Source organism: Ischnura elegans, chromosome 2 (assembly GCF_921293095.1).
Source record: "Ischnura elegans chromosome 2, ioIscEleg1.1, whole genome shotgun sequence".
Classification (NCBI taxonomy): Eukaryota; Metazoa; Arthropoda; class Insecta; order Odonata; family Coenagrionidae; genus Ischnura; species Ischnura elegans.
The window spans coordinates 140,042,531-140,067,663 of record NC_060247.1 but is presented as its reverse complement, the minus strand read 5'-3'; the positions used below and the strand labels follow the sequence as shown (position 1 = coordinate 140,067,663).

General features: G+C 36.9%; 1 protein-coding gene across 1 annotated transcript in view; it reads left to right on the top strand.

Annotated features, from left to right (window-relative positions):
- LOC124153277 overlaps positions 1 to 17,463 on the top strand; it is a 62,676-nt gene extending 45,213 nt beyond the window's left edge. Inside the window, exons 5-7 of the mRNA XM_046526373.1 lie at positions 3,554 to 3,717; positions 4,764 to 4,865; positions 15,049 to 17,463. Of these exons, the coding sequence (XP_046382329.1) occupies positions 3,554 to 3,717; positions 4,764 to 4,865; positions 15,049 to 15,181 (399 nt within the window). The 3' untranslated portion in view covers positions 15,182 to 17,463. The remainder of the gene's footprint in view (positions 1 to 3,553; positions 3,718 to 4,763; positions 4,866 to 15,048) is intronic.
- The last annotated feature ends 7,670 nt before the right edge of the window (positions 17,464 to 25,133 follow it).

Here is a 25,133-nt window from a genome sequence, read left to right as displayed (position 1 = left end):
TATAGCTATTTTGCTTGCTCTCTGAAATGAGGAAGTTCGGGGTTCTCTTCGTTTCTTTTAGGATTAGCATTCAAATTTCGTTGGAACAGCATTTTTAAAGCAGAGTTCTCGCCTTGGTCAACTGTGCTCCTGATAATTCTTCAAGTCAGTTTCGTGCTATAAAAAATAGTAAATAGTTGTCATAAAAATGATAGAGGAACTCAGAGATCGGCATTTTTTCGTGAAAATATCCGTTAGTTCCCTTATGTATACATCTGAGTTACACGTACAGTCACTTTCAAAAGTTTTGGGACAAAGTTTGTGGCATCACTTATGCTGCTAAAGGAAATTTATTATCCTATACTCCTTTCGTAGTTTTCTGCTGTGCTCCACTAACATTCCGCTTGTGAGTGAATATATTTTTATGCACTCAATCGGATAAATTATTTTATACTGAAAATTTACCATTCCGCTTCTATTTATGCAGGATGTAATGATTATTTCTTAGGCATTTACTGTATACTTGAACCGGTTTTTACCCTTACTTTTTATAATAATTATTTTTTGAGTAATTTTATGTTACCGAGGCGGCCAAGTGGCCATCGGCTTGATCTGTGCTAGTGAAGGTTGAAGGATCAGGACTGTCTTTCATAATTTTTTTCAGCTTGTTCTCTGGTTTTCTTTCTTAGTTACAGAAAGTTTTTTGCATTCGTAATTTCGCTGTCATTACTAATAATATGCTTTGATTGAAGCTAATGCAAATTTTTTAAATTAAGAAAAAAATTGTGGATAAAATCCTGACGTCAGCGAAGTTTGGCGAGAGGAGTCACACATTACATTGTATAACTTGACACTTATTCTTGTCCGATTGATGATAGGTGAAGCTATTTGCTAGTACTCATTCAGTGCGCATTTGCTTTTGGTTTCTATGTTTTGTTGTATGAGTAGAAAAGTTAAAAAAGACAGAAAAGTTATGATTTACTATTTGTGTTTCTATTAATAAATCTGGCGGCACCGTGACTCTAATGTGCTTATTTCTGCTTGTTGTGAGTAATACGATACCGTAGCATTTCCTAGAGAACAAATTTGTGGTTCTGATGTATTACTTTGTACTATTTGACACATCACCAGGAAAGCGTCGAAGACCCTTTTCGTTACAGTAGTTGGCTTTTAATGTGCAAGATAGAAACAAAGAGTGAAAACCAGGGCAAATATGTAGTAAATGCACACGAAATAATCATTAAATCCAACATAAATTGAAACAGTGATATATTTGCAATAAAATAGTAAATTTCCCGTTGAGCGCGTATGAATTTAAGCACATAAGAAATTTTGCGATGTGTGGCCAAAGATAACAAAAGGAGTAATGGAAACTAAATCCCATTGAGAAGCAGAAAAGACTTACATTAAAATGGCACTCACAAATTCTATAACAGTCCATCTCTGAAGGAATATGCTGTCTCCGTGCAGCGTCGTACCACCGCCTTCCTCGGTCTGGGTCGTTTGGCACAACAAAAATACTTTTCTTGTGTTTAGCGAGAGGTAGATTCACATTAGGCACACAACAGTACACGTAAGGTTTCCTCCCACTCATTTAAAATTCTCTGTTTCATCTACCATTTATTTATAGTCGAAATGACGCCTCGATAATGCACTCCTTATGCAAGCAATGCGGATATCATGAGGTTCACACGTCATCAACATGGCGTCGTCCGAGAAATACGTTTTTGGCGCGGAATTCAAGTTGAAACTTCAAACTCTTCTAGGGGCGAAATTATTCAGCGCTCAATGGTAAAATTTGGTGAGAGGCTTTCTTACACCCAGTGCTTTATAAATCAAGCCTAATATTTGGTAGTGTAATCCCTTCTATTGTAAGATAAATGGTTCAAAATGGTGAGTTTTACGGCTTTCTGAGGGAGATTTTATTAATCCTTACACTTTTCTATTAGTAATATCAATCAAATTAAGTAAAATTAATTAAACTTAAAATTTTCTCTGAGCTCTGGGGGGGGGGGGGGTTTATCCCCCTAATCCCCCCTCGCTCCGCTACTGCTGCAAGGAGGAATGCATATGGGTGAACGTGACCATTCATTTTCCTCAAGGAGATCCAAGGAGGCTGTAAATATCTGGAGGGGGCACCATTGGTTGCGAGCGTGGAGCGAAGCGTGTCCGGAATGGGGGTGCTTGGGTAGGACAAGCCACGCCCACTTTGACCAAAACATTAGCAATCCAATAAGGGCCAATGCAATCTGGTGAAATTTTCGGTAATAATTCGCCAATACATTAAAATAACCTATGGAACGCACAATGCAAACCTTTTCTTCTTACTTCAATGGTAGGCTTCGCGAAGTTATGACTCAAACATCTTTTTTCCAAGAAAAATTATCATCAATCACCACGGCTACGTTATTCAACCAGCTCAGCTGAAAATAAAATTTTACGGGGTAAACTTGTCATTTACCTGTACTTATACTGGTGTTAAATTTTATTATAGGCCAACGGAAATCTAACAATTACAGTAATAAAGTATAGTTTCAAGGATATCGCCACCGGTAAAAAGGCTAACAGACACTGAGTTTATACAGCAACAGAAGTATCGCGAATGATGAGAAAAATTACAATCGCCGGCGAAATACAAATGATTATGGTAGCATTTTTCACTCAATGTAGTTTATTTTCTTAAAAAAACTTAGTCTCCGACTGATATTTTGAGGTGACAAAGTTCAATTATTGTCAAACCAAAATGGCGGAACTTTGGCCACGTTAAAAACTCGAAAACAGCGCCTCCAGATATTCTCAACCTCCTTTGACTTTCCGGACTCCAATGGGAACGTTTGAATCCCCTGCCAACCGCACGGTATTTGCTTTCATAAGGTAGCAATGGATACACAGCTTACGATTACCTTTATTGCTTTGGCTACCCTGACTCCCCTTTGAGACCTACAGCTGAGGGCCACTTTTATCCATAGAGGTGGAGCGCTCTTTGATCGAAGCACAATCCGGCAACAAGAGACCACGAAGATTAACGAACATCAGTGTAATGTTGGCCGATGCAGGAGCCATTAAGGATTGCTGGAATTCTTTTAATGAGCTGAATTACATTATAAAATGTGATTGAGCTCATTGTGCTCAAAATGTGATCCTTTGCTTTGGCAATTTTAAAGCTATTCAACTATGTTGATTTTATGTACACGTAATAGAAAAGGCTGAATTTTTTTATTGAGTGTGAACTATATTTTTGTTGTCATGATATTTTACCCCATTATGTGGGTTCAAATGCGAAATCTGATTTGGCCTGACGAAGTTTGCCTGATGTCTAGAATACAGGATAGAAAAATGTCTGACTTTCGCGATGTAAAAGTGATTTATGAAAAAGAATTAACACTTTAGCCTTAAAACTAGCATGGAACTACTTTTACTTGTTTGAAAACTCTAACAATTACCCTAATAAGGTTATTTGGGGTGGCATTTGAGAATCAATGCTACCATGGTGTCGAACTATTGGATTTGAAGGGTGTGTTTTCTCGCTTCATTAGCCTGAGATTGGCACTTACTTTGTCCTCCCTCTGTCCAGCAACTCAAGGGCCGGCAGTTTCGTCCCCGTCTGCAGAAGCTAGACGCGTACTTCGGTCGCCTAGGCGTTCTCTCCGAAGACTGTCGCCAAAGACTGCTGTGCGAGGTTGCCAGATCTCCGGACCGCTTCTTCCCGCTGAGCTTCGTCTTGGAAGAGGAAGCAGGGTGAGATGTCACATTCATCTGAAAATAATTACACAATTCCAAGTAGTGGCACTTAGCAATCAAAGATTTAAAATTATTAATTGGAAACAGAAATACTGAGAATAATAGTTTCTCTCTCCAGCATAAAAAACAATATCACTCTACATGGCTTTCGTTAAGGATAAACATTAGATACTTAGATTCTCGTTATCTCCATTTTGAAAAAAATATAGTACAAAGTTAATGTGGATCAAGTGAACTGCAGGAGTCATTCAATTGATCGATGAACCAACACACACACAATTTATAATCACTGATATTAATGTTAACGTGAAGTCCTAAATCTAATCTTAAATACTAGCAATTTTATTCATTTGAACCCATTCAAACTTCTCATTTGCCCTGATCATAGGAAAAAGCAACAAAAATGGCTTAAACACAACCTTACATTTCTTAAAATAAAAACAAACAAACTTAGTATTAATCCACAATTTATTTTCGCAGTACGGCTAGTTTCGACGCAGCGGCGTCATGAAACTAGTCGCACCACGAAAATACATTGGTGGATTAATGCAAAGTTTGTTCGTTTGCATTTATTGAAATCAACTTCCACAAAGTTGAGCCTGTGACCATAGAGATTACTTACATTTCTTTTAGGATTCAAGACAACATCATAACACTGCGCAATTTCACTATCATTCGAGAAATGGTTACCAATTGAAGCATGCATGTGCGGATGAAAGGTGTAAGTTAATGCCATCTGTCAATGTAGAACACTTGTTTTGGTTCTCTGAGGGGTAGCCGAGGTGATGCCCGTTGACGCCGAATGATTGAATAATCAAATTGATAGATATAAATTGAAGATACTGCGTTAAATTAAAGTCTGCAATAACTTGCAACTATTCTGGTGCAATTTGATTCATACCCTGAAAACTTTTTAGTGGAAACATTCGGAGAACGTATGATGGGCGATGAGATCATACATCTCATTTAAATATGAGTTTTTGATATATTCAGCTTTCATTCAAAATCATAAATATAACTTAATGGTGCTCTTGTGTCCCCAGATTCACCGGCAATTACCAATACCTGACGTCGCAGCTGATCAACTCCACGGAAGGAGCCAGGCTGTTGTCATACATGGAGGCCAACTTCAGGGGACAGGACAGGTGGGTTCGTTAAAAAGAGGGGCCGACGACCACCAGTCGCGGAGCTCTCGAGCATTGGAAGTTGAGCAGACACCGTTTAAAGTAAAGTGCTTGCCTTTGAAGCTCATGAATGAATTTACTACCGAAAACGGACGACTCAAACGATGGAGTACTGTTTTCATTTATGGATGGGTGAGCTTTTTATGGATATATCCAATGAAAAAAACTAAATAACAAAGCGCTTCAATACACGCTTTTCCAGATATTGAGTTTGAAATCAGACGCATGAAATAAGCATGTAAAATGAGACACAACTCCTTACCTTAATTAGTTACTCTCTTTTCCACATCAGTACTTGTGCGACTAATTAAATATCGCTCAAGTTTTTTCACTCCATCCCGTTTGCGTATTCACGAGGAGGATGAAGACTTTTCATGGGAATATAAGCGATGCCTCGGTGAAATAAGTTAAAACATTTAAAGGGACAGAGAGGGAGTCGTATTTCAAGAAGCGGCTGCAATCCGATTTCGAGGGTATGCAGCTCCTCCGTGAAGTGGTAGTTCAATATGTTCAATGGCCATTACGAATATAAGTAGACCATTTAAGCATACCGTACTCTACCCACCAACATAACATCCGGCCATAATTTAATCCCCTTTCAATTTTCCCTCGGCTCTCTTTTCAAAGATGCCCTACGCTGGAAACGGGATGATGAATTTGCTTCGTGACCCTTTGAATTAATTATTTTCTTCACAGCACCTCGTGGAATACTTTTTAAACAATTTTATTGCTAAGAGTTAACATGCATTAATAAAACTTTTTAAAGCAAATATTGGTTGATTAAAACGTAAGCTATTTGTAATGAGAAGGTTTTCAAACTTATACTCTCCTTTTAATTTTACTCTATTTTTGCATCAGCTGCGCTGCAAGCTGAAAATGGATAAAATATTTTAATTCACTTCACTAGTGGAGCATTTTTTTTCAAAATCTGTGTTAGAGATAGTTGGCGTCTTTAGGGCAGAGAGCTAGCGTATACTCATGAGCGCTCTCAAAATTAGTTTTTATCAAAGTAACTGATTTCAAAGCTAAGTTCAGATTCATTAAAAGCAGGTTAGGAAACAATATTTTGGCACTTGTGAGTCCTTTAGCCTCATTCCATTTTTTCTGGTAACAGCGGCTTTCAGAAAGCAAAATTTTTCTCATTGATAAGCTTCACAGTTTCATTCTCTACAATATAATAATAATAATAATAATAAATAATAATTTATTACTCCACACACAAATTACATGACAAATACAAATTTGAGTAATTTTAGGTAGCCGCGAAGGATAACCTGTTTGAGGCTACCATCCAAAATAATAATATTTATGCTTTACATATAGTGTAGTTCATTTTGTGTTACCTTGATAATCTATGCAACCAAAGCTTAAGTGCGTACATGAAATAAAAACAACTAAAGTACTATTTATAATTCATTTACAACAATATTTGTTCTACACTTTCTTTAGTGAGAAGCCAAGAATGTACATTTAAATATACATATAGCTCTCATTCTACCATATTTGATAAGTCATTCCAGAAATTATATAAAAGTAATATTGATCATTACCCCTGCTGAATATTCTACCTTTGCAAGAACACTTATTTTTTAATAATTTAGAAAATATTTAATAAATTAATAATAATAATAATAATAATAACACCTTTATCTCGTGGCACGAATATTCATTAATGATTGCTAATACAATTATTTTCTCTTATTCTTGCCATGTAGCTGCTATTCACCTTATAATGTGAATTTGCACCATGATAAAGATAATTTATTGAAATTAATCGTTAAAATGTAGCTTACTTTTTCATTAAATTGATGCCGTTTTGAAAGGCTACTTTTCAAATTTTCTTCTATAAAATTTTACATTAACTGATCTGAAGCTATCATCAGGTAATTTTATTCTCTAAATTTTGATGAATGTCGATCTCTTCGAATATGGGTACGGAGCTCTACCAACAGCCAAAGGGAACAGTAAAATGGCATCCAAGAATGCTCGGTAGTTGTGCAAGAACGCCTGGAAAAGGCCCACACGAATTCATCGAAGCAAAAGCGGGCTTGAATTGATCGGCTGCCAAAGTTTTGGAGCACTCACAGACAAGGACGCGAATTCCTCAATTCCTCCTCTGTAACACCGTTTCATCCACATCAGAGTGTTGAAAATGAGAAAATTAGCCAAATCCTATGGCAAGTTCAACGTAATTAGCGCAAGGTAATTGCGAAAAAATAGATTTTATAGGCTACTTCGTGGTTATTAATTTAGAAATTACCGAAAAATGACTTTTAAAGTAAAGGTTCATTTTTGGATAGCGGTAGCTGAGCACGGCAGAATGATGGGGGACTATTGCGGGTGGTGGTCCCGTGGATCTTCATTGGCGGAATCCTCCCTCACTCCGTCAGGGAATTGGATCGACGGAATCCACGGCGGAGGGGGAAACGCTGCCAACTGGCCACGCGCAGTACTATTTGCAAATTTATCAACTTTGCTATTCCCATGTGTTTTCTCATCGCACTCAAATCAGACATCAAGCGACTTAAACAAGCGTCTTTCAATTGATAAGGTATCCAAGGATTGCATAGGGAATGCGCCAAACACACATGATAGCGCTGGTGATTATTCAGTGCGATTGAGCATGTTTTAGCGGGATTTGAAAGCTGGGATGCTGTTTTGCACGCCATTTCCTAAGCTTAAAAGAATGTCCATGCTTTTCGGGGCGTGATCAGAAACTATAATCTTTGCATACGGATACCTGATGTTTCTGTCGCAATCTAAACATTTTTATGCATTTTTTCGCTAAGAAGGGGGTCAGTGGCACACAACCTTAACAGGTTGCAACAGCATCGTATTGGAATGCACAAGGGTTAGAATTTCAAATTAACTGAGTGTCCCAACTTGCCATAAACATGATTTATCATGACGAATTCCAGACATTGAGAAATGCAAGATTCATGGTTTCGTCAAAATGCATGGATTCATTTACATTCGTTTTAGGATTACTATCATTTTCAGATTTTTGAAGGTTTTGTATCTACGATTCTTAATATGATGATAATTTCTTCTCCAAGGATAGCGTAAAATGTTGAATAATGCAAGCCAAATCTTAGACGAGCGCACCACATGAGATTGGTTTGCTGCGAGGGATTTTCAAAAAATACAACGACAAACGCCATCAAAGAAAAAGAACCTTATTTAGAAGTTGAATGCCTGTGTCTCCTCCAAAGCGCTCGCCTTCCAAACACACACACTTACTCCGACGCTGCTTCACTTTTTAAACAGCCCTGGAACGCTTCTTCTGTGATGTCCATCAGCTCACTCGTCGCATATGCCTCAATTTCGGGAGTCGTTTCAAATCACCTTCCATTCAAAGTTTTTTTTTGAGTTGGGGCAGCAAGATAAAGTCGATAAGAGGTGATTATGGTGTGTGGAAGAAACAGGGATTCCGAGATCGGCCAAAACATTACGAGTTCTGAGGTCTGAAGAAGGCATTTTAAGCGATCGTCACCCGGCGTGGAATAAATTTCAAAGAAAAGCAATACATTTTTAATTTTTTCGTTCGAAATTTTGTAAAATGAGTTCACTGATATTTGATAGTATTTAGCAAACTATCAGATGATCAGACGTTACTTTTCGGGAACCCGGGTGTTGGTACACTTCGTCAACGTGAGAGTAAAGTTGGGATGAAAAGTTGCTGGAAAATTCCCACGAATACTTTAATGCCACCCAACGGCCCATTTCAATGACATAATACAACATTTATTGCAACCGGTCGTGAAATGAAATTAAATTATTCGTGAAAATTTACAGGTAAATTTTAATTTACCGAGAAGAGTCTGCTGTTTCAGATTTCAATGGATTGAGCTTGAATGCCAATGCGAAGAGCTTCGATGAGTTTCCAGGTCAGCGAACAACAGTCGCGGGACAATGAAGGGAGACATCCAGGAACAAGTTGCTCTCCGAGGAAGGACGGACTCGGTGAATCAAGGCCGAAAGCTGTATGGATTAGTGCAATCCGTAATTCCGACACTTTTGAAAAAATGTAATGCACCGACAACAGCCTTCAACACCTAAAAAATTGCACAATAGCACAAAGTCCTTTGGAGTACTTACCGATGTAATTAGCAGTTAGCGGACATTGTAATTAAAGAGTTTGGAGATAGTCTCTCAAAAAATCCCAAACTAACAGTGATTAATTTAATGGTATCTCCAACACACTCACGATGCAGCCTAACTTCTTCCTTCGGCGACCACCTAACAACCATGAACAGGACGAAAGTTTGCGCCTGCTTTAAATGAGACCACGTTAGACCTCAGGAAGTGATGACAACACGATAATCATTTTCTAGTACGAAAAAAAGAAACCACTTTAATTATTAATTCCTAAATAAATTAAATACCATAATTCTGAAGACTAAATTTACAGAATGAATTAAATGTAAAGAAAAGAGGAATAATGGATGATATAGATCATTGCACGCCGAAGAAGAACATGGTAGATTGATCATATTACGAGATAGATCGATTACGTGGGAAAGATTATACAAGGAAAAATTGATGGAAAAGTCGCCAGAGATGACGAAGGGAAGAAAACCGAGGATAGGAAAGAAAGGATAAGGAGAGAAGGGCCTCAGTGAAGTCTTAGAACTAGCTTAGGATAGAAAGTAATGGAGGGCTGCAGTGTACCAAAATAAAGATTGAAATAATATGCAATGCATGCATAAAATTCGCAAAAATAACTAATTGCTTGCATAAGGGGTGAGAACATAATCAGTGGAAAAAATTTGGGAGCATTTGTGGCTATTAAGTTTAGTATCATTAATAATGCAGTTCTCAAAGTTTCTCATCATTCCGCAAAACAAGCTCATTTTTACCGTATAATTATCGATTTAAGCTAATTAATGTTTGGGAAACATAGAATAAAATAAAGTCAATTGAAGCGAATGAATCTAACTCCAGCTCTAAATTAAATCTTTACTGCATCAGTGACTAAGCATGTCAAGTACTAAATTTCAACACCTCCACACTTTATTGGATGAGCGTTGATGTAAAACAGTCCATCCGTGATTAACCGTTACAATGCTATAGCATTCATCATCATCAACAGCCGCTGAAATAGGATAGCAATAATCTTATTCCATATTCCATTCGAATACGCTTAATTGACTAGTAAATAGATAAATTCAATGCTAATCTGATTTTTAGATCTATCATGCTTCTCCCAAACGCGAGAATATTTTAATGAGAAAACATATCAGAATAAAATCACTCCAATATTGCACTTATAATGGCTCCACGTATTAACTTGATGAGTAATTGCTTAGGTACTACACATTTTTGACTGGCAGTCAACATTTATTTCCACATCACATCACATTAATTAATCGATGAGCTAAGTCGGTCAATGCTTAATCGATCAAAAATTCCAATCATTGGCAAAATAACATTCGACAACAAATTCCGTAATTTCATTCATCGCCTGATGATGCGCCCTTTAACAGTTGCGAAAGCTTGCACGACAAAGCGCAACACGCAGCTGTACCCGGAAGCCGTTAGTGACGAAAATAACATTCATTTCGCATATCTCTGAATGATCATAAATATAAGGTAGGGGAAACAACGTCAAAATGGATATTTCGGCCAAATCCAACATCCGTCAACTATATGTTTTCTCATATCTCTAACCACCTTAGCTGGTTGCGTGAGTTAGCAAAAAATCGGAGTTTTTGGGGATTGAATATCAAATTATGGCGTTCAGATTCCATGAAGGAAATCAATGGAAGCCAAGTATCTGCACATTAAAAGGGATCTATTTGGGTCCGTTCCCATAGAAATATCATTACCATCAGCATTCAAAAATCCTAAAGTTATTTGACGCATCCATCCACTCAATTTTATCACCTAATATCTTTTAACACCTACAAAATCATTTTTCTTTATATTCTTCATCACCTGCTGCGTGTATTTCATCCGTAGCCTACCTCAGCGGTTTTATCTGTCCTTCAATGAAAATTATCATTATTCCATCGCGCCTCATGACTTGGCTAAATAAATTGTCTTTTAACCAAGGAATTCAAAATACTTCTCTCTTCTACTACTCATCTTAGAATTTCCACAGTACTCACACAAACTATTCACATGATATCACTATTGCCAAAGTACTGAATGTAAATACTACTTGTTTCAAGTGGATGAGCAAGATGCAATACAATTTATTCGTGATTATCCGTTATGATTTTATAGTATTCATAAACTGCCGCTGAAATGGGGTTACAACAATCTCATCCCAAATTCCATTCCAATTCGCGTAATTTGATTAGTAAATAGCTTAATTCAATGCTAATCTGATTTTTAAATCTATCATGTCTCATTCAAACGAGAGAATATTTTAATGAGAATGTATTTGTACGATGTATTTCTTGGATGCAGTGAGCCTCTATGACTCACTACCATAAAGAAGCATGCTCCAAATGTAGGTCCTCATAAATTGCTTCATCACCTTAACATATTTAAAGCTGTAATTAGACTCCTATATTTGAGGAATGGCACGGTAATAGTTAATTACGGCTGAAATATTAACGGTGGCGTATTAACAGTGACATATTAACAAAATATTACCCGTGTATTACGAATGTTTTGCCGCACTGATTGTGAGACTAAAAGGAAGTTTTCAAGTATAACTTAGAGATTAAAATACTGGTCAAACCGATCCTAGGATTGTTGACCAGTGATGATGATGAAGTATGTTTTCATTAGAATTTAACAAGTAGAGAGAAATAAATTAATAAAAAAAATATTTATCGTCATTTATTGATTTGGTGGTAAGAAGACATCCCAAATTTTGGCCACCTACAGCTAATGAAACTTACTGAATATAAAAGTTTTGTTGCCTCGTGTTGTCAATAAACTAGAAATAAAGGGATGACTCAAAGAACCTGGCAGCCATTTCAGGTTCCGTTTGGGACATTTTGAATAGAAGTACGATACAAAATAGAACACAAAAATAGTAATTGGAGAGTAACTTCGAGATTGATAAGCACTTTCATTCGTATGTTGGTGCGTTCTCGACCTTTTAGGATTTACGATCTTAGGTTTTCAGTGCGTATCAGGAGCAGAAAAGTTTCTCGGGTTTTCCATCGGTTGATGTTCTCCACGTCTCCCGACTTTTCGAGCAGCGACTTGCTGTCCATCCTCAGGGGATCTTCTGAATGCCGTTCTTCAAAATTTGACACGTATGTATACACCCCATATGAACAGTAAGTCGCATTTCGAAACGTCGGTAGACATGGAGAACATAAACCGGTGGAAAACCCGAGAAACTCTTCTGCTTCTTACAGGATATCTTTTCCGATTTGTATTTTCATATCCAACACTGATGATATCGATGCAACAGCACAGGCAAGACAAGGCCTGCCTCGTTAGGCCATTCATTAATCCCTTGTTTTAAGCAACTGCATTGTTGCACAATGAACGCATTTTTAAAATAAAGGAACATCTATAAGTACTTATTTTACTGAGGAAAATCCATGCCCTATATTCATTAATTGCAATCTGAGAGCTTAAGAAACACAATATGGAAGCCATTTTCCATGTACTTCCAAATCAAAATACTATTTAAAAGATAGGTTCCGTGCGGGACATTTTTTGGACAACACTAAGCATACCTCGCAAGATACTCTGCCGTGAACATTTCTGCATTAGAGGATACTCGGGTTTTTGGGAATGAATTTTCAAACTATTCTATCGAGATTATCTTATGCGTTTTTCACCAAATTTAAAATGTTTGGAGCCAAGCGACCTTTTTCGCGATTTATTCGAGATACACGTGGCAAGGGCAGAAATCGACCAATCCCAATGCGAAACTAGTTTTTTTTTTTATTCTTGCCTTTTCTCTCAAAAGCACGTTCTCTCATTAAAACGAGTCGCTCAAAGGCGTTGAACGTACCTTCGTACCAAATGAGTAATATCTCTCTGTCTTTGCTGGATTTCAATTTTCATGACATATAAAGGTGCCTATTTTTTCACAAGCGAGTCTGAGTGATCAAAGTGTAGAAAGGCATCGCTATTCAGATATGCATATACATATGCACATAAAAATATCTGCATTTGAATATATACAAAAACGAATGCACGTATGCCTTTTCTTTATGCATTGATACACTTATTCTAACGATCGCCACGAACGTTGGAGAATGCATGCAGTTTTACAAGGACCATGTGTCAGTGTCTACTTATAATGTAACTGGCCACCAATGGCCCCTCCCCCCGTGTCGCATAATCTGACCTTTTTATTTGCTTTTCAATGGTGCTCTCAATCAAGATATAGGACAGACACTTTTTTATTAGGTGACTGAATAAATTAAGTTTTTTATTCTCTCCATCGATTTTCTTTGCCACGTCGTATTGTTTTGTAAATCTTATTTACCTGCTAACACCACATTTTTCTTTGAAGTACGATTTGCAGATGTTCTCAACAACCAGAAATAAAAATAATAATCAATGACGACTGCAGTTGTGAATAGTAATTGGAGAGTAACTTCGAAATTTAAAAGCATTTTCATTCGTATTTTGGTGCTTTCTCGAGCTTTTAGGATTTCTTTTCCGATTTTTGTTTTCATATCCAACACTGCTGACGTCGATGCAACAGCACCGGCAAAACAAGGCCTGCCTCGTTAGGCCATTCATTAATCCCTTGTTTCAAGCAACGAGTCCTGACCAGGGGTGGTCTGGGGTGAATGAGGGCCCTCCCCCGGAAAATGATATGAAATTGCATGGATTTTGACGCTATGCTGGCTCATAAATACGAGATAAAAGTTAATAAAATTTGAAATTTCGCCAGAAAAAATAGAGCAAAAAGTAGGAATTTCTCAGCTTATAAAATTTAGTTATACAAATATAAAAAAACGTCTAAATAAGCTCCTCGAATTACCCTTTTAAAATAGAATCAGGTTCTTTTTATTCTTCTGACTCCTTTATTTATTTATTATTATGTCTTTTTACTCTGAGTATGCTGTAAAAAAATAAAATCAATGAAAACTTAGAATTTCATAATTTCAAAAAAACTTCGGTTTAAGTAATCCGAGTCATTTTTATTACAACTTTCATACACACTTTACGATAGACGCGAGCGTTGTGGGGGCCTTCTAAACTCAGGGCCCTCAGCGATCGCCGACCAGCCGACCTGGCCAGATCACCCCTGGTCCAGACTAAGTAATTCGCTCAGTAATCAACTTATTGTCCAAACTACTCCAGATAGAGAGCCATCGGATTTTTAGGGTGCGTTCGGTGTGTCATGCATAGTTGCACGGGTTTTAACTAAATTATAACTCAAGGACTCCCACAGGAATAACATTGAATTCGGTGTCTAGGAATAGCGATGAATTCGGAATTGAATTTTCTCGGGAGCTGCACCACGCCATTGGATTCATTTCCGTCATTTCGTTTCGGAAAACGACATGCTTCCCATATTTTAAGACGTGTTTATCTCACCGTGTGATATCTCACAATAATAAAATATAACATTTAAAAATTATTGTTAATGAGTGATATAATAGTAATTAATTAATAATTTAAATATGAATTGAATTTGTGAACAATTTACGAATTAATCGCGGTCGAATAGTTTTGCATCAATGCCCAAGTATTTCGGTACTAATTCGTTTATTTCTTGAAATTTGACTACATGAGGTAACAAGGCAACAGAATAAAATCAACTGATTTGGGCGATTACTTGGTGGAACAATGAAATGTTCATGGTGAAACAAAACCCAGAACTATTCCACAAAAGTTTTATTATTAGCGGTCAACTAGTTTCGACGTTTATACCGTCATTATCAGGAGGGAGGTTGGGCATTGTTGGAGGCAACAAAGCCCAACTCGCCTCCTCCTCTTTTAGTTCCCCCCTCCTTCCCTCACACTATTGTTGGATGTATAAGTTTGGGCGTTGTACGATATTGCTCTGTTAGTCTTGACAATGACAGTATAAACGTCGAAACTAGTTGACAGCTAATAATAAAAAGTTTGTGGAATAGTACTGGGTTTTCTTTCACCATGACCAAGGTAATAGAACATAGATCTAATATTATTGGTTGATAGTTTGCATCACTGTATGGAAAAAGAAATGGTGCAGCTAATGTCACGTATGATGCTTGTTTCCCAGGGCCCGCACCTGCGATGTGTTCCGGATCCGCTGTTTGTCTAGCACGGAGGACATGATCAACTTCCAGTCGCTGGTCGTGTGGCGGGAGATGATTCGCTGGCTCACCATCCACATCCTCACGCGCATACCTTGAGTTTCCACAGCACACGAGTGCCACACACAGAGCGAGAAAAAATGCACAAAGAGAAAGTGAATCGTAGCGTGTCCAACCTAGGCCAGTAGATGCACATTGAAACACTTTAGGACTCACGCGAAGAACTTATCGAAATCTAGCAGGCAGGCACCAAGGACCAAATATTTTCCCTTTGAAATGAATGGTCAATGTTTGATTTCTTCTTTTGCTGAATACATATCCAAGGAACATTCATAGAGATGCAGGCACATTGATGTCATTCGCTGTTTCAGACATCCATCGGCTCAGGAAAATCAAGGGAAAGCAAAAGTTTCCTATCATAATCAGGTGCGGCGCAATAAATAACGGACGATAAAAAAGCTTAATTTCATTCCGATCCCTTTCAGTCAAACAAATGATCTTGTTACTATGGTAATGCTACTATGGAAAACAACACATCTCACTCACAAAGAAAAAAATCTGAGCAGCTCAATGCCACAACGCAGTTAGCCGAGACGTTCACCGGGAGAGGAGAAGCAAGGGAATTATTAATAATTTTATAGAATAAATTAATGGCTGCGAAATGAGTAACATCCGTGTTCTTAAATCCGAGTGAAAAGTAAACAAATGCTCTTGTTTCCGTGCAGTGAAACTGTACCAATTATGTATGCACTGGGATATTGAGATCACTAGATGAAGGAGATCATTAAAAATAGTATCGACTTCACCCTCGGCAATACTTGTGTGGCCGGTGCTGGATCGAATCAGGGAATAAGGATAGAACTATAAATATAATCAGGTGACTTTGTTAGCAGTCACGCGCCTGGGTGCGACGTTAAGTACACCAAGGATGAACTTTTCCATAAAACATATTTTAATGCTAAGCCGAGATTCGTATCCGGATCTCAGGATGAGATTCACTTTGGAAGAAGAAAATGGTTTGGTTGTGGAACTGGTGGAATAGCTGACCTGCAATAGTGAGACCCAGATTCGAATCCCGTCTAAGTCAAATATTTTTTCATGGCAAATTCCATTCTTGATGAATGCAGATGGATATAAATCAATGGATAACCAGTCGGAATGTACGTTAGAAATGTCAGCTGTTACAGCTTCCAGACTCCTGAAGACGATGGCCGCCTCGGAAATTATAAAATTGGAACAAATCAACCACATCAGCCGGTGCAAAAACCATGAAATATTCACCCACTACTTTAATATGCTGCCTTTATGTGAAAAATAAACAGATCGAGAACTCGATAAAATATGAAATACTCATGGGAATGCTTAAGAAAGAAATTTGGTGGCCCAAAATTGCTACATAGCTTTTGAAAAGTAGGTATCTACTTAGGGATAGGAGCAAAATTATATTCAGCCTTCATTCATCGAACAAAATTGGGAGGGGCTGCTAATTTTCTTAAATGAAAATAAGAATTGTATATGTTTAAGCCAATGGTTTCTTTGGTAGCCAACAAATGAAACCGGTTTCGGAGGCTTTAATTCATTTTTAAATGAAATAACTTCCGCTTTAGGACATAAAAATATAATTTCCATTTCGGCCAATCAGCAGCTACACCCAATTTTATTTAATCATGGCCATCCAGCCTTTGAGCTACTTTATCGGTTGATAATATTCACCCATAACCCTTGAAAATCTGGGCAAGAAAAACTTATTTTCCGCTGTTATGTCAGCGGAGCACTTTCATATTTTACTCGGGGTACAGAGTCCAATAATGTCGAAGGAAGAAAGTCCTGCCGAAACTCATTGCTCTGAGAACAATCGAAGAAGACATCCACGAAACGTCAGACACAGAAGTTCTTCCTCATCTAGAATCCAGAGAGTTATTAATAAATATGTTAAATAACCTGCCGTGCAAGATACTACGTGCGTTACCGTACCCAAATTTTCTCGTCGCATTGAGCTTTAAAAATACGTATGCTATGATAGGAGAAGTTAGATTTTTACCGAAATGAAAAGGTACCAGTTCATTTATTGGGAAAACTGTTTGACCCGTGATGAGCAGAATATAACGAAATTAGGAAACCAGAGTTAGTGTGTGTATGTGTGCGTATAGAGTATTCATAAAAAGAGACAGAAATTCTCGCAACGTGAATCCAACATCCGCCTCAGAATGATCATCTTGCAGAACTGCCAAAGGACGTCCTCCGCACGGCTCAGCGCGCTGGGGGTCAGTGGAGAAGTGTTGTGCCGTGCTGGGATCTCTATTACTTGACTAGTGCAAATTAGACTCTAAAATATTTAGAACTGTAAAAAGAAAAGGGAAATATATATTAATTTTTCAAAATTATTTTATTTTACTCATGTACCCGTATTCCTCCTCCAATGTCTACGCGGGGTAAGTACACGTCAATAATAGGAATATGTTAAGTGAATGCAAATCTCGCGTAAACAATAAAAACTTATAGACTTTTGAACTAAAAACTTACTTTTGACGATGATAGTGGTGATTGCATGAATCCGTGCAGCTCCACCTGTGCATGAAAAGCATAAATAAAGATATAATTTTCGAAAAATATCTCGAATGCTGCGCCGTGACGAAGTGGTCGATCAAAAAGATTACATTCTGCTCTCCTGTCTTATAGAAAAAAATAAACAAATACTCATGTTACTATGTTACCGTACTTGGTAAGCAAACTCATTATAAAGTCGATTAAACATGGAACACTCATGAGTATGCTGGAGAGAGCGATTTGGGGGGGGGGATCAGGGATGCCGACTTACAAAAAATATTGGGGGGGGGTCTTTCCCCGGGACATTTTATAAGTACCTAGTGAGTTTTTAAGTTTTTTAAGCATTTTAGAAGAGTCACAAGCCTAACAATTTTTTTCCTCACACCCATAACTAATATTTGAGGGGGCTTGGGCCCCCTCAACCCCTTGGAGTCGGTGCCATTGAAAAGAATATTTCACATAAATGAATTTTAGTATTTCGCCTACTTATTTTTAACCCTAGAAGTGCACACTTCTTTTTTCAATCATAAAGTGCACACTGGGGTCCAGCGGACCGCATAACTTTAAAATTTTTTAATTTCAACCCCCTGATATTTTTTTACTATGAATATATTAAATATCAATAATAGAAGTGTTTCTTACACAAATATGTAAATATAAGTTATGTAAACATATTAAAATAAAAGTAAAACAATATTTTTCATTTTAAAGACATAAAAAGTCTCTAAGAAAATCACCAATCCTACTTTTATTTACTCTTACGAATGTTTTAGATGTACAGACAAATAGTTTTAACAGCTTAAGTATTACATTGTGTAGATCATGTAAAAAAATGTTTCATATTATTTCTTTCCATAAAACGTATTAATTTTAACAATTGAAAACAACGAAATTTTCCTGTGTATTTTTTTTTTTTATTTTTTTCACAAATTTCATTAGGACTTCCTATTGCTCCAAAATGTACATTACTATTATTTATTTTACAGGTAAAATATAAATTTTTAGAAAAAAATGCTTAGTTGTTAATTTCTCACTCCAGTACAGGTAGTACACAGATAACTTCGGTGCTCATCACACATCGGAGCGCGGCACGATGAGCATATAATTCTTGTTTTTCTGTCTCCATTCCTTGGGCAGAAGCTGCATCGTATTTTGCTTTGAAGGATTTCAGGTTTATCAATTGCTGATATTTCAATTTTTAAAATTTCCGCATTGGTATTCCTAATATAAGAACGCAGGTTTTTTTCAAAATCCGTTGATGCAAATGAGGTTTGATGAGTGACAAAGCCAAGTTTTTCAAAAATGTTCTCCGGTTTATTTTTTCATAACTATCAATATGAGAGTGAAGAACCATTGCGTTTATACCAGCTTGGTCTAGCATGCCATAGAAAATCTGCATTGGCCATCGAAGGGTTTTTCTAGCTGTTGTATATTCATGGCACAGTTGATCAAATGTGTCTGTTCCTCCTTTAGTGGCATTATACATGCAAATAATCTCGAGCTTTCCATTGTCTTCATTTATAGCTCCATCCAAATGAAAAAATGACAACAAAAGCACTATTTTATTTCTTTTCGGTGTGAAAGACACCTGGGTCATGTCAGGGTCAAAGGCGAATTGTGAAGATTGAACAAAAGCACTTCTTGTAAAATCCACTGGAATTTGACGCATGTTTTTACGAATTTTCACCATCGTTATTGAATAATTTTTTAGCATCTTCTTTACAAGCTCAACAGAAGTGAACCAATTGTCACACGTAATATTTCTATTCGTGCCATGAATTGGTGTTGACAGTTTCATCTGAATTGGTAACTACTTTTCCTATGTAAGGACAGGCATTTACCATGCAAAACGTTTTTGCATCATTCATCATTACAATTTTTATGCCATTCTTATCTGGCTATCCTTTCATATATATCCGAAAGGGGCAACGGCCTCGAAAACCGAGAAGTTGTTCATCTACAGTACAATACTCATGAGGAGTGTAATATTTCTTGCAATTATCTACAAACCCTTCCCAAATTTCACGAATTGACGCAAAATTATCGATCGTTCTACGCTGCATTCTGGTGTTTTTATCATCAAAACGCAAGGTTGACAGCAAAAACAGGAATCGGTGCAGAGAGACATGGTGCATTGATACAACGTAGATCCAAACTCAGTTGACCACAGTTCATACAAATTTGTGTTGCACGTCTTCTGCACCCCAGAAAAATATAGAAGTCCAAAAAAAGCCTCAATCTCCTCAACATCTACATCACCGTGGTACGATTGAGGAATTGTGACATTTTGACGCTGCCGCTGTATTTCCTCATTTGTGTGCGTCATTATTTTATTTCGTAAAGAGCTATCCAACAGTAATTCCCAAGCTTGCCGGGGAGTTTTGACGTCGCGCGCTGCTCCTTTTGGTCCAGGCAGATCCGAAACCAAATTTCGCTCTCTCTTTCGATCTCCAAATGATTTCAAACGTCAATGTTTGATGAATAGTTTACTATTATGAGTAATATATGTTCAAAAATATTGCTCTACAATCCATTCCATTGAAGTTTGTTCGTACGTCTTTCACTCCGAAATTCTTAAATTATTTGCAAAAGAGGAAACCAAGATATTTCACAAAAAAAAGTTGATGCCCTCAAATATCCCAAATTGATAAAAAATGATAAATGGCAATTTAATTACTTTAAACGTATAAATACGATTATAACAAATGTATTTGCAACAAAAAAGGCAATAAACAAATGTGTTAATTTTTTTTCGCAATTTCAAAAAGATTTCATGAAGTGCATATTGGGGTCCAACGGACCCCAGACCATTTTCAATATTAAATTATAAAGCAATAAGCGCGTTGAAAAAATCACCACACACTAGAAACTTTTACTAAGATATAAAAGGAAATTTACATTGGTGTGAGCTTTCAATATTTTGTGCATTACAAAAGTTACAGCAAAGAAAAAAACTCCTGGGGTCCACCGGACCCCAGTGTGCCCTTCTAGGGTTAAGAGATTAAGTCCTTTCCCTTTGAAATTTATTTAAAATTATTCTCGATATTGTAGCCGAATGAGATTTATGGTGGCTGGTTTTTCAACGGAGCCCTTTCTCAGTGCCATCAGAGCAGTAAGTCCAATAAAAAGGACGGAAGAATTGTGTACTGCAGACAACTTTTTAGTCTTAAGAAGATGGAAGGGTGAAACACGAGCCGCAAATTTATCGTTTGGCTAGCATCCGAGTCCGAACGGAAGAATTATTTCAGTACAAGTAGATTTAATGAGTCTAACATTCACACCTACGTTCATGCCCGTACGCGTTTAAAATTTTCGTCATCGCATCGAGTCCTAACGTACAGTCGCTTTAAAAAATGTAAGGACTAAGTTTGTGGCGCCACTTCTGCTTCTCAAGGAAATTTAGTTACATTTATTACATTTTTTTCCTTGGATATTCTCAGCAAATTTTACGTTCGTACGTGAACGTGAAGATATAGCAGCGTATATAGGCCATGTAAGGAAAGATGTAAACACACCAGGGCTATTTAGTAAGGTGGGTTTTCTAATCAATTGGTAACCCAGTCACGATACGAAATTATATTTTTAATAAATAAATACATGGGAATTAATAGAAAAATAGAGCGCTTGCATCCAAAAATTATTAATACAGCTAATCACTAAAATAGGAGCCAAAAAATCTCACGAAAGGATGAAAAAAGTTTGAAAATAATGAAAGGTAATTAGAATAGCCGGATTTGCGAAAAGGTTCAGGGCTCAAGGGTCCAATTTCCTTGTTCCTCACCATGAATTATCTCTTAGGAATTGTCTCATTGCTCTTCAACTCATGGCCATGAACTAGAGTTTTAAATCCTCCGATGTAGTAAACCTCTATCAGTGTAAAACCTCAAAAATACATTGGCAAAAAGTGCGAGATAGATTTTTTTCCTCAGTGCTTGCACATTTAACTTTTAAAAACCTCAAAAAACCAATGAGTCAAATAACAAAGAGAGATATAAAAATCAAGTAAATCAATTTTATTTATTAAGAAATAAAAAAGATCTACCCGGGATGTGGCATGAATGAGAAACAGTTATATCATCAACACATAAAAAATTCCTATGAAAGAGAAAAAAAGCCCTTGGTATATGCTTGACACCAATAGCATATTTTACAGGTAAGCATGGGGTTTTTAGGATGATCAACATTACTATCACTACGTCATTTTCATTAGATTCACCGCAGGTAAAGGCTGTAAATATTCTACTCTTCCAGCTCATTAATTACCTAATAGCCTAAAACAGAAAACAATTACATCCACAATAGGAGAAAAAAAGTTCAATACCGTTTATATACACTCTTAAATCTCATCGCATGTTTGTTTAGAACGAGGATTTCCAGAGGAATTTGCAACTGATTGCTACATTGCTAACGACCCACTCACCGCAGTTGAAGCTTCGTGAGTGATGTTGCATTGCCATTTATTTCATACAGTATTAGTTATGATATGAATATTTACATAGGGATCTCTATTTATCCCATACCAAGTCCAATTAAATTTGAAATTGGATCAATGGTGCTATTATTTGCTGAAATATTGCTTTCCGACAATGTATTGTTGATATGAAGACTTTATTTCATTCATAATAATAGTATCACAAGCAAATAAACTCGACTACGTGAATTTACACAGTCACTACATGCTGTCATGATGAAAGGAGATCATAAAAGCAGAAGAGACGTGTGCTTTTGTGAATTAGCTTGCCGGTGGGATGCACCAAATATTCCATATTACAAATCCGTGATTGTGCGCCCCTGAAGCATAGAATTGAGAGTTGAGTTAAGAGTTAATTACTTATATAAAGAATAAAGAGTTAATTAACGCATTAACTAAAATATAGTTTTGAAAAGCATTAAAAACAAAGGGTAAAAATTAATGATTTCCCGCTTCGGAAATAATAATGCTGTGTGTGTATATATGAATTAGCGGGTTCCGTTAATTAAGACCACTTCGCAGAACGACAGTATTGATTATCGTAAAAAGTCATTATAAGATAGCAACTTAAATTATAAATTTATAGCAATTTACGCGCAGATGGTCAGAGAATGTTTCTCCGTGTAAATTTGTTTGCAGTTTCGAGTTTGTCAAATATGTATTCGCTCACTTTTTAATGAAGTTTTGAGGTCTGTGTTCATAGCCGTTAAATTTTCATATTTTTTTGACTCCATACCTTTAAAAGCTAAAAAAATTTCTTGTTGATTAAAGGACAATTAATTAAACACTTTAATCGTTAAAGTTTAAGTCGCAAAAAAACATTTGATTTCCCTCGGCATATGCTCGAAGGCCTATATTAGACAGTCGTGTTGTCCATGAACGAATCTTTCAAAATAAATGATACATTGTAATGAACGGAATGATATGAATCGTGGTTCTCTGTGGAAGACGCTAAAAATGAACTATGAATCCGAAACCAGATGTGGTTGTTTGCGTTGACAGAGAATCGACTTGAGGTACCGCTGGAGAATCCGGCGTGCACAATTCGTTCGCAAAGAAAAAGTCATATTCAGCAGATTCAGACTGCAGCAGAGATGTATTTTGTGAGAACCATGTACAGAGTGGGGACTGTAGGTTTATAATTCTTTATCATCTTTGAATCAAATTGCATCAAAGTTGCATCAAATTCATGAATACTCTCGGCAACGACATTACCAGTCTCCATGGAAAATGTTAGGCTTGAAAGCAATGAATAGCCATGAGGACGATGGCCGAGTCGGACATCGAAACGTTGGCCGAAATGCAATTCCTGACCCGGTGGCAATCCCAAAAACCCTTCGAAACGAAACAAAACGAAATGAATTTTATCGTCGCGAGCAGTTTATACTTAGACTTAATTTATTGGTTGCTGAATTCCTTGAACGTCCATTGATGAAATCGTACATCATTTGGATCCACAACGGTCGTGTCATCGGTCGTGTCATCCGTGGATTCAATTCATTCCAAAGAATCGTGAATCTCTATGATAGTCAATGAAATTATAGTTGAGACTAACATTAGGGTAGGACACTGTCCTTTCTACATTAACATTGAATCTTATAGCCGTAAAAGGCATCTCAATTGTAATTAGAAAAAGGTGCAGAGTTACTTCTTTTTACTTATCCACGGACATGACTGATGCTCTTTTGATAAACTGAACATTTTCTTACAGCATTAAATCGTTCACTAAAAGCATTAACTCAAACAACCCAATATAGCTGACAATCTCCTCCTCTACACACTGCTTGTTCAGGGCTGCCACCATCTCCTATGAATAATATAATCCCCTTTTCTCTGTGTGTCCACGGACATTACTTTTTTGGGTAGGACAAATGTTATTTTGTACTTCATAATACATAGAAAACTATTTTGGAAATGTTTATACTGTTGTTTTTAATGATAGATTTTATAATAAATTATTTAGTAAAGTTTGTTTATACAGTAAACACCGAAATCTATGTGGGACTGTCCACGGACATGACGAATCATAGTCTGTGGACATGAAATTTGGGGAATATAATTTTTCTTCACTAATTTGTCACTAAAATTAGTAAAAGAGTACATAAAATAAAAGGCCCGTTTAGTTTAGTTTTAACGGTTTTGGTTTTTTTATGGCAGTCCACGGACATAATTGGCACGATTGTGTGAGAATGACCCAATTATGCCGTACTAGAGACAAAGCTCTAAAAGCTATTTGTATTGCAAAGTCATAAGGAGAGATTCCGATTCTTAAATTTGTCGGTTCGTTGCACCGTTAACGATTATAAAATCAAGGCCAGCTGTATTAATTCTTTCCCCGCTCTTACTGGCAAACAATGCCACAGCATTTGTTTTAACTATCCTTGCGCGCCACTCGTCAGGGACTGCTTGAAATTGGAGACAGTGAGCGCACACCCAAATATTGCATCGCTGCCTGCGGCCTCTTTCGTCCGGCAACGTCTGTCTGGCGTCGCTGTTTAGGCTGAATAACTTGAGGAACTCTTCCATCATCTCCTGGTCAATTTTTAAATTATCTCTCTATGCCACCACTTGATGCGGATGAGCCAACTGGAATAAATACTACCGTTATTGTTGGTATCGATATCAAAATATAATGATTATTACCAAGAAATCACGCATGGCATCAAAAAATATACTTGCGTGATCTTAATGTGTAAAACTAGCTCTTTTTGTGAAATATTTACCCTGGTTTCGAAATATTTCAAACGAGTGTAGAGTTCAAAGAAAAACATAAACTGGGGTTATCATCGATACCCAATTCACCGCAAAGTGGCCGATTTTCAATGATGATTGTCGCCCCACACCTCGTTATGTATAACATTTGAAAAATGTGGTATTTGTTGAAAAATGTTTCCTAGTAAATACTTAGTTTTAGTGACTTCAAATTACCATTTTTCTTGGTATAGGTTAACATGTTTGGTGCTACGCATATACAAAAGCGGATACTTTTTCTCCGATAGAAATGTAGTAATAAATATTGAAATTCGCCACTAA